This window comes from Haliotis rufescens, unplaced genomic scaffold (assembly GCF_023055435.1).
Source record: "Haliotis rufescens isolate VD_foot unplaced genomic scaffold, xgHalRufe1.0.p SCAF_4, whole genome shotgun sequence".
In the NCBI taxonomy this organism is placed as follows: domain Eukaryota; kingdom Metazoa; phylum Mollusca; class Gastropoda; order Lepetellida; family Haliotidae; genus Haliotis; species Haliotis rufescens.
The window spans coordinates 52,900,209-52,915,706 of NW_025964112.1; the positions used below are offsets into that span (position 1 = coordinate 52,900,209).

The following is a 15,498-nucleotide window of genomic DNA, read 5'->3' on the forward strand; positions in this document are numbered from 1 at the left end:
GCGACATCGCGCTGCGTGCTAAGGTCATAGCAACATCCGGGCTTCTGTCTGGGGAGCAAATCAAAATATTTTAACGACATTTAAAAGTGTGTTTAAACTTGTTTTACGCCGCAGTCAACACTATTCCAGCTGTATCACGGTTACAATTCATTGAAGAATCTTACCCTTCTTGAACGCATCAAGTATCGACAGTCATGATAAATCAACGTACTGTAAATTCTTTCATGACATATATACCTGGTCCTGTTAAAAAACACACCCATAGAACAAGTAATTAATTTGAGACCTAGTAAACCACAGAATTGTGTAAACTTGCTGACTGGGTGAACTCCGGTGTTTGTTTGTTTGTTTGTTTGTTTGTTTGTTTGTTGTGTAACACTGTCAGCTGCTGGTTTATCTTTAGTCTGTCTCCCAGGCCTTAGAGAATAAATTTTAACAGTGAATAATTTGGCAAGTCTAGATTGCCTAAGCTGAAATTAAGCAATATTCTGGGCTCCATTTGGATTATATTTTTTTATTTGTAGATATGTATTTATAAATAAGATAACTTTATTTCTGGGACTAAATTTTAGTCCAGTTTATCTTGTTCTGACTAGTTTTCTTTTACTGGGAGGTTTCTGTAAGTGAGTTTGTTTTTGCACATCTGTTATAACCATCCTCGCCAGGATAAACAACTAATAAGTTTCTTTGTGAAGAGCCAACTTGTGTAACCGCAAGGCTAACCGGCCGCTGTTACCCACAGCGGAGTGGTGGTGTTGTGTAGTGGTTAAAGCGTTCGCTCATGACGCCGAAGGCCCGGTTTGTGTAAAACCCATTTCTGGTGTCCCCAGGGGTGATATTGCAGGAAGTTTGCTAAAGGCGGCGTAAAACCATACTCACTCACTACCCACAAAGCATAACGCAATAGCGTCACGCCCAATACTCGGTTTGATTCTTTAAAAAATATGGTAAAATATGTGAAACGCATCCATTCACTTAATGAACACAACATGCAGATGAGCTACTTTGAGTGGAGGGGCGGTCGGGTAGCCCAGTGGTTAAAGCATTCGCTCGTCACGATGAAGACCCGGGTTCGATTCCTCACATGGGTACAATGTTTGAAGCCCATTTCTGGTGTCCCCCGACGTGATATTGCTGGAATATTGCTAAAAGCGGCGTAAAATCTCACTCACTCACTCAGAATGGAGACGGTGAGGTCAAGCTCGGTGATTTGGCGAGTGCTAGTCCTGCACCATGACCGTGGAATATATTAATTTTATGAAAAAACCCACATAAATCCATAAACATCTAGAAATGCATACAAAAGCAAGTCTAGCCAGCTCAAGCTAGCTCTATTCCAAAAATATTCTGATATCAGCATAGGGAATTCTTTTTTATTTTTAGAGTCAAGAAGGATATTGTGTAATATAAGATTTCAGAGACTAAATGTTAGTCTAGGCGAGTGCGTGCTAGCGTTGCTTGATTGCGTGGATCGTTGTACATACTTGAGTCACAGGTTTGAGGCCCAGACTCAATACCGCCGTGATATATTGGGTATATAGCTGACCATACGCTTTTAAACACTGTTATAAATTGGTTGATGCAAGTCTTCGTATCCCATGCGTGAATCGATGCTCATGATGTCAATCACTGGATTTTCTGGTCCAGACTCGTTTATTTACAGACCACCGTCATATAACTGGAATATTGCTGAGTGCGGCGTTAAACAAACAAACGAACATATAAGCTGTAACACAATATATTCTTTGACCTCGACGTAAGTCGTTTGTATATTAACAAATGTATGGACACCTATTTGCCCTCAACAGAACATATATTTTTAAATATCATGTTAGCCCAGTCCCCAATTATTTTTATATAACCGTAAGTCGCGAGTGACATGTTCCAACCGTGCTTAGCCTAATGTCATTACGCTTCGTCTATAGCCTTGTCGGGTCTGTTTATCTTCTTATATTAATATACGGCTTATACATTGAACTGTATCGCTGCATGCAGGTCAAGTGGCTCGATTCAGTGCCGTGCAAGTCCACTGTCGAGTGGACACACCTCGACACACTTGGGTATTACTTCAATTCAGACACAGGTTTATATTATCAATCTTTACAGTTGACGGATACAAGCAAGGCTAAATGATAAACTGATAATTCCATTGTGGTGTATGTTTAATAAATTAATTTATACAGAACTAACGAAAAACTTTAAAATAATTATATTTTTTGTTTATTCTTTATTCAAGATTATATTGTAAAGTATAACTTTGGCGAAATGATATCGAAAAATAGGTCGATTGATGTTTTGATACGGCTCCCCTAGGTCGAGATTGGATCAGTGGATGAATCCATTTTCAGCAGGGCGTGTTGGAATCACACCTCGTGTCATTTATGTTGCTTACAACTTGTAACTGTTTCAGTTACACAGACGGGTGCATTTATATTTATATTATATGAAACCTGTGGCATATTTCTTTGCTTGATATTGTATTATTTGATTTTATTCGACAGTTTTAACATCCTTTCTCCCCCATGACATACAACGAGCACCTGTTGTGACGTCACATACACCCAGCAACGTATAAACAATATGGCGGCCATGGCCCTAGTTTGTCTGGACGAAAAGTTTGCATGTATGGAAAGATAATCATTATTTGTAGTTAATAATTGATAACAACGTCACTGTCAATGCTAAGAAAGAAGTCGGCGTAGACACGGAGAAAGCACACTTTTGAATCGGAGCGTGCGACTGCGGGAGACAATTTAATAATGCATCGTCGGTGTTTATCATCGGCTGAGTGTTTTAACTGAGGAAACACTTTCTGTGATAGAAAAATTAACAATGGCTGGCGGCGGTGCTCTCAACCTCTCTCTTCTCAGCCGGGGAGTTGGCGAGGTTCAAACGAATGGGCACGAAAAAGTTGAAGTATTCCTGGAACCAGAGGTAATTATAACTAGACTAACTTATATATATTTACGACCATGGAAAAGTACAACAATAACAATATAATAATTGTAATAATGTACTTATTATATAATACAACCTTTATAATAAAGTATATTATTTGCATAATGATGTACATCCAGTTTTAATTTAATTGTCTTAGAATTTATATTTTATATTGTTAAATAAAATTGTTTACTGGTGAGAAACTTGTTTAGATTTGTTATCAAGGTTATCAGACTAAATTTCTATATTATAATGACAAAATAATTGAACATCATTTATCAAGAAAATGGTTCTTATTATGAAACATTTATTATCAAACTAAAATACATGTAATTTAAAACATTAGCTTCCCACAATTCTCAAATAATGCATACTCTTGTCTTTCATTAAGAAATAATTTAATGGTACAAATCAGTGCATTGACTTTTTGTCACTATTTATATTTTATCTATTATCATTAAAAATTGTTTTACCCTGATGAATTATGGCATATAAGACCCCTAATGAATACCTACCAGTATCATGCATCAGTAAGTATAGGATGTGCTTATGATCAACAATGAACAAAGTGTCTAAAAGATTCTACATCCCAGCTATGAAGCCCGCTGCACAAAAATCAGATTTCTGAACTGACAGTATTGTAAATTTAACATACATGTATACTACTACAATTCAAAGTCTTCAGTTATTTAAAGGCTATCGTAAAATATGTGGAATATTTATGTGTGGCATTAAACAACAAGAAAACAATCAAAGTGAATCTTGTTATAAGAATTGAACATTTTGATATTTTGAATATATTTTGAAAGAAAGTTATAAGGGAAAAAAATATGATTTAAGATTCAGTAAATCTGGAATAAAGTAAACCTGAGAATAGTCCCATGGTGATGGCAATAGGCAGATCTCAGGGGAGCAACCCTGAAAGATGGTAGTCCTGTTATTCATGATATATTTATGTGTGGCATACACCCAGGCTGCTCACAATAAGACAATCAATACAGGAAGAGTTTTTAGTCACGATGTAATAACAGACTCAATTATCATTGGAATTACTGATGTTTTTATCATTGTTGATAAATCAATACAATCGAAACCTGGATATGTTGGGCTCGGGTGATGTGACATTTTCATTACAAGTTAATCACTTCGCTCTGACTTCACCTTTCTGGCTGTGTAGCTACATAAGAGAATGAAATTATGAACACTATTGATGATATTTTGTTTGTTTGTTGTTCTACATTATTTAGCATGTTAAGAGATTATTTTTGAAGCTTCAAAATTCTTTCAATTAAAGTGACCAGGGCATAGTTAAAATGGGTTCCCAGTACTTTAGGGACACTTAGAAACATCTTTTATTAAATAACAGTACCTTGTGATGATGTTTATTAGGTGTAGCGAGTGAGAAATACGCTGAACGCAAACGACCTGTGAAGATCTGAGATAGAATAGGTCTTCAGTAACCCATTCATTGCCATAAAAAGATGACTATTCTTGTTGTAAGCAATGAATAACGGGAATGGAGTTTCAGGCTCTCTGACTTGGTTGATGTTTGTCATCATATCCCACTTGCGTAGATTGATGCTCATGATGTCAATCACTGGATTGTCTGGTCCAGACTCGATTACTTATAGACCACCATCATATAGCTTGAATATTGCTGAGAGCGGCATTAAACAACAGATAAACAAAGTGGACAACATGTATATATTTTACAGGTTGTCCAACCTAAACAAAGATCTGAGGACAGCCCATTATGGTTCACATCAGAACCACATGTCATCCGACCAATCAGAGCATCACTTACCAGATCAGGAAAGTGACAGTCAGAATATGTTTTCTAATCATACACCCTAAAAAAGGTTAATGCAGAGTATTCTGAAAGAGAGTTACAGGGTGAATGACTGAAGGGGTCAAAATCATTGTCTGTCTCTCACTTCAGTGGCATAAACTTTGGAATGGAAGAGACTTTGCTTAGCATGTAGGAAGTACTGCCATACAATCTAGGCGATCTACTAGACATTCCAAAATGTTCTGTTGTTCAGTTTTCAAATTTTGAATCAAGAATTTTGTCAAAATATTATCAAAGTGTAGTCTGGAATGGAAGTTGCCAGTTTGAAGCTAGTGCTGTATAGCTCAAGAGATCTTTATGATTGGCTAAAGTCAAATTCTTGTTAGTCATTTTGGTTGGTCAAAACTCATGAAAGGTCATTCTGACGTAACATGTAGTGGGATGTCCTCAGATCGGTAGCGACATCTAACATCTGATTCTAATGAGAAAAAGGGTAGTCTTTCCTTATAGCATTCTTCCAAAAATAGAGAAAGTATTTATTCAGTGTAGGAAATGTGGTAGTGGTGCAAAGCTCGTGGAATTTATGTAAAAATGGAATGATAAAGGGTGAAACTAGGAGATTATGAACTTTGTTCTTCCTGTAACACGTCTAAAGAAAATTTAACACATGTTATTTAGGATGTGAAGCTACCAAAGACTTTGGGAATAAGTTAGAAAACCAACTAAACCATTTACTATGATTGTAAGAGGCGGCTAATGGGATCGGGTGATCAGGCTCGCTGGCTTGGTTGACACATGTCATTATATCCCCATTGTGTAGATTGATGCGCATGATGTCAATCACTGGATCGTCTAGTCCAGAGTCAGTTATTTACAGACCGCTGTCAAAAAGCTGTAATATTGCTGAGTGCAGCGTTAAACAACACACAAACTAACAAACTTCAAAACAAAATATGCTTTAATACACATTCTGTATCCTTTGGTTTCCAAGATAATAATCGGCTTAATACTCATATTGTACTATTAGCTGAGAAACAAATCCACATAGCAAATATTTAAGGAACAAGTCCATCAGTTGCATATAGATACAGTGGCATTGATTTGCAAGATAGAAACCATCTTATCTATTTTACGAAATATGTATACCAGATTTGTTTTAATAAGAAATGGGAACCATCAGTCAGTAAACTGTTACACTGGCAAACAGATGAAGAAGTAAACTGGAAAACACATGGGATATGTTGAACACAGTTATATGACAGCATTCTGTAAATAATCGAGTCTGAACCAGACAATCCAGTGATTGACATCATGAGCATCGATCGATGCAATTGGGACAGATGACATGCATCAACCAAGTCAGCGAGCCTGACCACCCGATCCCGTTAGTTGCCTCTTACGACAAGCATAGTCATCTTTTACGGCCAGCTTGGGGTGCTGAAGACCTATTCTACCCCGGATCTTTGCTGGTCTGGCATGAAAGATACACCCGACTTTTTATATGATTCTGCATGACAAGGAGACGGCCTATCACTGAGTTTAGTCTTCTTGGCATTATTCCTGGTATCAAACACTTATGCCTTCTGTGTTTATAATCACAAAAAGATTTACCAAATGTCTTCTGGTGGTGGTGGGGTTGTTAACTGGTTAATGTGTTCGCTGATTATGCTGAAAACACATGTTCGATACCCAACATGGTAACTATACCTTGAACCTCAGGGTTTAGATTTAGATTTACTAGGGTTTTTCTGCACAAAATTTGTCACTTTTGGATGGCTGTTGGAGAAATGGTATTGTCTGGTCCAGACTCGATTATTTACAGACCGGCGTCATATAGCTGCAATATTGGTGAGTGCGGCGTTAAGCAACAAACAAACAAACAAACAAACAAACAAACATTATTATTTACAAGTTATTTTTATGTAGATTTTTATCTACAGGTCTTTTCTACAGCAAATGTTATCGATTAAGTAAAGCTGACAGGTATAAAACCCCACCCACATACTGACTTATATTATGAATGTAAACTGCAAAACTGAAATTCCTCTGATTAGAATCTTAATACTTGAATAAAGATGTCAGACATATTGGTTGTGTTATCAGACCAACAATCAGTCTCATTATATCCAAGCCTTTATAACTAGATATATCACACAAAGCTTAAGGCAGGCACAATGGGACCTTGCTTCTATGGGTAAATGACCCAGTAATTATAACGGTGTAATATAGAACACGGTGGCTATAAAACACCACAAACGCTAAGATTACGACAGAACTGGTAACAAGAGACAATATAAGGCAAGGCTAAGACTAATTATAAGCATGATTAATTCTTTTCTTCCTTTACGATAATTACTTCGTGGGAAGAGGAATATTTGTAGCCTGGAAATATGCGAGCCTGGCTGATTGCTGTATCGCATGTTATCATGCTTTTGCGGACCGAGCTGGTTAATCAGTTATTGCACAGTGACAAAGTTACGATTGCGTTCGACTGAGATCATGACTTCAGCAGCTTTATGATAAATGAAGTTTTCAAGAAGACAGCTTGAGGATTGAAATTTATCTTTATCAAGCATGTCAAGTGTGAGGATTTGGGGGTCATTGGTTGTCATGACGATGATTCCCTTTATCTATCACCTATCAGATTCAGGGGGATCTTAAGAAAACCTTAGATTAAAACAGAATATTATTTGGACAAAGTTTATTTGAGGTCACAATACCATGTACACGTTTACCTTGTTTGTTTTTAATGCCACACGCAGCAATATTCCAGCTATATGACGGCGGTCTGCATTTAATTGAGTCTGGACCAGACAATCCAGTGATTGATATCATGAGCATCGTTGTATGAAATTGGGATATGATGACGTGCATCAACCAAGTCAGCGAGCCTGACCACCTGATCCTGTTTGTTGCCTTTAAAGACAACCATAGGTTGCTGAAGACCAATTCTACCCCGGATCACCACGATACACATTTCCCCATCTTGAATGATTTTCAGAATATGTTTATCTGTGTTAATTCGATCCCTGTTGAAAGTCGTTTTCAGTTCGGGAAGAAATGGTAGTGGAGGTATTGCTGCATACTAAACAGCCTTAGAAATGTGTTATTTTAGAAAGTAGTCCAGGGTGCTAGTGTAAACGTTATTTCACTGGCCCTCAAGAGTTTGTAGCTAGTTCTACTTGAACAAGACAAGACTGTTTGCTATGTTTACATTTATTCAGCTCCGATTTGTAGCAAAATTGAAGCATTGAGAACTGGTCTTGAATTATAACCCTCAGTGCTTCCAGTCAATGAAGACTTTTCATTGGATTTTTACTTTTCCTCAGCACTATTTAGTAGTCTTGGGCGAGTAGACGTGATGTTCAAAGGCTTCTAGGACAGTGCATATCTGCAGCAGGGATCTCTTTGTGTGAAGGGGCCTAAAAAAAACCTCCAAAAGTTAAAAGCATTGGTTTTTTTATTCTGCTGAGCAGACATATGTTAAAAGTTTAAGAAAAATTAATTTACTCTTGCTTTCAAAATAAATAAATTGTTTAAAGTACTATAATTAAAACCTGATAAAAATGTATCTTAAATACTTCAACACACAAAGAATTATGACAAATTCCTATTCCTCTTGCCCCCACTTTTTTGTTTCTTTTTTTCCTTCTACAGTACCTACTTAATAATTTGAGGAAATAAAAAAGTTTGGGTTTATTTAAATTTATATTTTTTTTACCTTCTGAACGGAATTTTAATGCCATAAATCCATAAACCCAAAAAATAGAAAATATGTCTGGCCTTCTGAAAAGTCAGAAGTTTCTGCTATTACACTGACCTGCTTTACAATTTGTAAAATTATTGAAAAACGTTTGTAATATAAGTTAAATAACAAAAGACACCTGATTATACTCTCTCCATAATATGGTTATGGAGAGAGCGGAAGGTCCGGGGTTCAATCCCTGGCCGCATTATACCAAAGACATTAAAAGATGGTACTTGTTGTTACCCTGCCTGGCTCGGCATTAAGGGACTAAAACAAGGACTGGTCAGCTCGGAGTCACTATACAGTGTCTGAGTGGGGTATTCAAGTTAAACTGCAGCATGGTATCCCAGTGAGCAAGCACTATAAAATCCAGACTAGTACAAGCAGATGCACACACAAACACATGTGCATGCACATCGCTACACAAGTACGCAACATTTAACCCCATTTCACCACCTCACCTAAATGATCATAAACTTGATAAAGATTTTGTATATGTGAATACCTGGTGCTTTTTGAGACTATATACATTATGAGATTTTCTATGAATAAAATTGCAGAAGAACTGAATGTTCGGTTTGATCACCAAAGTTGAGCCCACTGTGACCTGGAATGAATACAAAATATGTACAAGCACATTATCCTAAACAGTCCAGGAGGTGATAAAAATGCAATTGTGTAAAAAGTATTATCATTACTTGTTAAAGAATCTAGCAATCTGATTGGCTGGGCTGTATGGACATCATGACATCATAATGTTTGTTATGATGTCACTTGCTTGTTACATCACAGTTGAAACTGTTCCCTTTTCGAGTTCCACACTTAACATTAGATTGTAGTCACAAGATGGATCTAAATTGTATACATATTTCTCGTAATGATACATTTGCAGGGCACCTGTGAAGATCTGGGGTAGAATAGGTCTTCAGCAACCCTTTCTTGCCATAAAAGGCGACAATGCTTATCATAAGAGGCGACTAAAGGGATTGGGTGGTCAGGCACGCTGACTTGGTTGATGCTATCATTGTATCTCAATTGCGTAGATTGATGCTCATGATGTCAATCATTGGATTGTCTGGTCCAGACCTGACTACTTGCAGACTCCTGTCATATAGCTGGAATATTGCTGAGTGGGGCGGTAAACAACAAACAAACAAACATTAGTAGGGTATTTGGATTTTAGGAGCTGAATGTTTGTGTGAACCCTATGACTTGGTGAACAAGCACAATCAGCTTGTATAATTGTGTAAACCTCACTAATGACACATTACTCGTATTGTCTTACTTTCCCGTAACATGACGCCCTCTGCTTCCAGGACTACTACAACTTCCGCGATGTGCCACATCGCTACTACTTCCCACCAATCAAGCACAAGTACACCATGCTGCAAGACATGCCCGATCTGTCCTCCCGAGAGTCACGTGATCACCAAGAAATCCATCTTCCGAAAACTTTCACGACCAGGAAAGGAGCCCTGTTGTTGTTTTCCGAAGATCTTGCGTTACGTGACAGCGAGAGGGATCAAACAGAACAACAACAGACGAAACCTGTGTCGAAGAGTACAGACGGAGCTCTGGATTTACGAACAGTGGACGATTTAGCAAAGAGTATTTTGTCTTACGGTAATCATGTGAGTATTTGGATCTCATTACTTTGTGATTATAATTCTATGTTGTGTGTGTTTTCCAGTGACTGTGTTGGAGATTGGGTAGAACATACGCCAACATTTTGTTTGTGGTCACAGACTGCATAAATAACTCTCCATTACAAAATTAATTATGACTTACAATATATAATATAGGAAAAAAAACCAACACATTCTGTTATTACCCAATGTTTCTTTACGCGACTAATGGGATTGGGTGCCAGGGTCGCTGACTTGGTTGATGCATGTCATCGTATCCCAATTGTGATACGATTACAGTATGCTGTTACACTGGCACACAGATGAAGAAGTAAACTGGAAAACACATGGGATATGTTGAACACAGTTGGCACACTTAACTTCCAAAGGGTCATCGATTCTATTTGCGTGGATCGATGCTCTCGTGATGTCATTCACTGGATTGTCTGGTCCAGACTCAGTTATATACAGACCGCCGTCATATAGATGGAATATTGCTGAGTGCGGAGTTAAACAACAAACAAGCAAAGAACAAACAAAAATAGATCTGTTGTTTACTAATATATACCGGTATCAGAGTCCCAGATACATGAACTCTACTGCAGTTAATATTGCTCAGATTGTCACCTGAAGCAGCAGTTTATGCAGACGTTTTTTATAAATAGTTATTAATGGTTTAAAATACCCAAGGAAGTAAAACAGATCCCCAAGAAAGCTGTCATTACCCAGTGATAACTTGGGGAAATACTCAATGGCTCAAAATGGTGATGACAATGGTGGCTGAGATCAAGAAGACCTGGGGCCTCTCATTTAGTGTTTCTGTTCCCTGGTATATATGGAGGATAAAGCATGTCTGAGGGTTTTCATGATATTTAAAACCTGTGTCTGAGGGTTTTTGTGATATTTAAAACCTGTGTCTGAGGGTTTTTATGATATTTAAAACCTGTGTCTGAGGGTTTTTGTGATATTTAAAACCTGTGTCTGAGGGTTTTTATGATATTTAAAACCTGTGTCTGAGGGTTTTTGTGATATTTAAAACCTGTGTCTGAGGGTTTTCATGATATTTAAAACCTGTGTCTGAGGGTTTTTGTGATATTTAAAACCTGTGTCTGAGGGTTTTTATGATATTTAAAACCTGTGTCTGAGGGTTTTCATGATATTTAAAACCTGTGTCTGAGGGTTTTTGTGATATTTAAAACCTGTGTCTGAGGGTTTTTATGATATTTAAAACCTGTGTCTGAGGGTTTTTATGATATTTTAAACCCGTGTCTGAGGGTTTTCATGATATTTAAAACCTGTGTCTGAGGGTTTTTGTGATATTTAAAACCTGTGTCTGAGGGTTTTTATGATATTTTAAACCCGTGTCTGAGGGTTTTCATGATATTTAAAACCTGTGTCTGAGGGTTTTTGTGATATTTAAAACCTGTGTCTGAGGGTTTTTATGATATTTAAAACCTGTGTCTGAGGGTTTTCATGATATTTAAAACCTGTGTCTGAGGGTTTTTGTGATATTTAAAACCTGTGTCTGAGGGTTTTTGTGATATTTAAAACCCGTGTCTGAGGGTTTTCATGATATTTAAAACCTGTGTCTGAGGGTTTTTGTGATATTTAAAACCTGTGTCTGAGGGTTTTTATGATATTTAAAACCTGTGTCTGAGGGTTTTTGTGATATTTAAAACCTGTGTCTGAGGGTTTTTATGATATTTAAAACCTGTGTCTGAGGGTTTTTATGATATTTTAAACCCGTGTCTGAGGGTTTTCATGATATTTAAAACCTGTGTCTGAGGGTTTTTGTGATATTTAAAACCTGTGTCTGAGGGTTTTTATGATATTTAAAACCTGTGTCTGAGGGTTTTCGTGATATTTAAAACCTGTGTCTGAGGGTTTTTGTGATATTTAAAACCTGTGTCTGAGGGTTTTTATGATATTTAAAACCTGTGTCTGAGGGTTTTTATGATATTTAAAACCTGTGTCTGAGGGTTTTTGTGATATTTAAAACCTGTGTCTGAGGGTTTTCATGATATTTAAAACCTGTGTCTGAGGGTTTTCATGATATTTAAAACCCGAGTCTGAAAAACCTGAGGGTAAGTGTTTTATCTAACTTATAAACTGAAAAAAGAAATTTAAAACAACATTTATCAAAATTTTTATGTTTCAAACATACTTTCCATGAACCTAACCTAACCTTTCCATGAACGTAAAATATCTGCTACTGTACGGTACTTGAAAAGACATTCTTAAAAGCATTGTGATTTATCACTGCCTGTGTGGCCAAGTGGTACTCTCACTTATCTACAGATATACAAAGGTTGCATGTTCGATCTTCAGGAATATAAAGAAAACATTTGTCATTTGATTTCACATTTCATCACATTGCGTTCAAATGCAAAATAAATTTCAAGCGAGAAACATTCATATGTTCCAATCTAAACGGAAGTTGTATTTATCAAATCTCCGGCATATTACATAAAATACCGGGGATTATATGTAAAATTCAGGGGATATTATAACATCCCTGTTTGAGATATAACCCGACTGGAGAACAATAGGATGACATCACTGGAGTTTTATAAATACTGGATATTGACTGGTAAAATTTGACATGGAAGTAAATTTTAGGGTTGATGGTCCCTGTGTCCCTGTAGAAATTTCCTTTGAAAAATGCATGTCATAGCCTGTAAATTGATGTAAACACAAAGTCACTCTGTTTCTAAAGTTGTCATGTCAACTGTTGTCAACTTTCTATTGTAAATCCCGGTTCTAAAAATAGCACACAGATTCAGCCAATAATAAAATACACGATAGTCACCATGGTCACTGATGTTTTGATTTGGATTTTTTTATGTCTTCTTTGATACCTTGACATATCACTAACTTCATATACGCTGTCGTGAAGAAGCGAGATTCATAATGCATACTTGACATCATGTTAAAATGGCAGGTCAGTTGACAAGATAATGACATCACAGAGATAACCAATGGCAACCATGCTAAGAGTGATTTTGGTAGTTTAAAAAAAGAAGCTTTCAATCAACAAGGGGCAACGTTTTTATATCATTTTTAACATCTTTGCATACAGTATTTTCCAACAGTAAGGCGACATTTCTGATATTTTTAGGGATCAGTGAATCAAAACTGAAATTCGTGTTCACACTGGTACAGTGATTCATTTATAGTCCTGAAGACAATAATCCTCTATAAAAGGCATGACCTCTATTGCCTCGTCTGTAAACTTTCGCGGCACTCGAGTGACGTCACCTGTTTTTCCCACTCCTGTTTGGTTTAGTAATTTTGTAGGGTTTCAATGAATAAGAAACCGTGTTTTGGTGCACTGTTCTCAACATCTAATGCTTGCAGGTCGGCATAAACACTCATGTAGTAATTGAAACTTCGGAACCTATCACTAAGTATAAATGTTTTGCAAACGACAATGTATACATTTTTCTTTTCATAATCATACTCTTCAATTTCATCATTTCACGGGCACCAAAGTTGTGAATGACGCTGGACTGTTCTGACATGAACCCATTGTTGACTGGTTGGACATGCTCAATGTCAAGTTGGCAAATTTGATGACATCACACCTCTCGTTCTCATGCGATGAATCACCATCAATATGGCTGTTCAAAAAGTTTGTCAGTTTTCCCACAGAAACATTTGCTACATTGGACTTTTCATCTGTCCCAAAGTTATTAACAAACGTTATACATCCTAAGTTTTCCGGGGTAATATATCTCCATTATGTTTTCATAAGGTGGCACGGGTGGCCCAGTCGTCTAAGGCGCTGCAATTCGCTGTTCAGAGTTGCGTCCCTTGGGCAGGCCAGAAACCTATGATTGTGGGTTCGAATCCTGGTTCGCCCTGATTATGTTCCTAGGTTTGTCAGCACGACACCTTTGCTCGTGGGTTTCACCGAAGTGGTAAACGTCTGAGACCTGAAATCACTTCGGGCTTTCCTCCCACATTAAGCTGACACGCCATGATACAACTGGAATACTTTTAAAAGCAGCATTAACCCGACTATGTTTCTATGTTTGTCAACACCATACTGTGTTGGTGGGTTTAAACGTTTGAGACCAGCATCACTTCGGGCTTTCCTGCCACATTAAGCTGACATGTCATGATATAACTGGAATACTGTTAAAAGTGGCGTTAACCCAAACTTACTCACTCATTCACTGTTTTCATAAATACCCTGGGCCCATTGATGAGTTGCTTTGTTTGGAGCCAAAACTAAACGTTGTCCCCCAGTCATGATCTTGATGGGTATGTCTATACAACAAGGGGCGGCCAGGTAGCCAAGTGGTTAAAGTGTTAGCTCCTCATGCAGAAGACCTGGGTTTGATTAACGACAGGGGTACAATGTGTTAAAGCTATTTCTGGTGTCCCCTGCCATGATATTGCTGCAATATTGCTAAAAGTGGCGTAAAACCGAACTCACTCACTCGCTATACAACCAAAGTATTTATCCCATACCCTTGATTCCTTAGTCAGGAAATTTGTTAATCAGGACAATTTCAGTGGGAATGGTACCGCCATGATATCTGGTCTGTTTTCCCCTGATTGAAGCAGTTTTGTTACAAGTAATTTGAAGCACGTGTTACTGAATTACTGATGTCAGATTTCTTGTCTTCCTTTTTCCAGGACAATAACAGTGTGTACTTGAAGTTTTTACATCGGAAGCGAGAGAAACATTACCGACAAATTCGACCAGGATTCTCAGCAAAGCGTTACCTAGCAACATGGACCAAAAGCTGGGACGACAGTGTGTTAGAGACTGTGATTAATAAAGGTGAGATTTTATATAATTTGTTAGACAGGCAATACTTATACAGTCGGGACAATGAACATAACATTGTTAGTTGTTTAGCCCCTTAATGCCAAGCGCCAGACAGGGTTACAACAAGTACCATCTTTTAACGTCTTTTGGTATGACACGGCCAGAGATTGAAGCCCGGACCTTCAGCTCTCCAGGCGGACGCTCTACCACTAGACCACGGGGGCGGTCTCTAGGATAATAATTATAGGTCTATTTTGGTCAATGATAAGGAATATAGGTACGTTGGGATGTGGGGTAAGGATTATCAATCTATATCGGTAAAAGATTGTAGTTGAATATCAGTCTAGGATAAGGACTATACGTCTATAATAGTTGAGACTAGGATGAGGAATAAGGACTATATGCCTTCCAAGGATAAGGATTATTGCCCTATATCAGTCTACGATAAGAACTTGGAGTCTGGGTCTGGGGTAAGGACTATAGGCCTGCTGTGTTTTGGATAAACATTGTAGTCCTGCATCTGTCAAGGAGAAGAACTATAAGTTACATAGGTCCAGGATAAGGATTGTAGGCCTATCTCAGTCTGGATTAAGGACCATAGACCCACATCTGTCAG

The 15,498-nt window shown here is 37.6% G+C and overlaps 1 protein-coding gene across 3 annotated transcripts in view; it reads left to right on the forward strand.

The window, feature by feature from the left end:
* The first annotated feature begins 2,575 nt into the window (after positions 1 to 2,575).
* LOC124110978 (titin homolog) overlaps positions 2,576 to 15,498 on the forward strand; it is a 78,251-nt gene continuing 65,328 nt past the window's right edge. For all 3 annotated transcript variants that reach the window (XM_048382037.1, XM_048382038.1, XM_048382039.1), the window contains exons 1-3: positions 2,576 to 2,934; positions 9,794 to 10,108; positions 14,747 to 14,894. In XM_048382037.1, the coding sequence (XP_048237994.1) occupies positions 2,833 to 2,934; positions 9,794 to 10,108; positions 14,747 to 14,894 (565 nt within the window). In that variant the 5' untranslated portion in view covers positions 2,576 to 2,832. The remainder of the gene's footprint in view (positions 2,935 to 9,793; positions 10,109 to 14,746; positions 14,895 to 15,498) is intronic.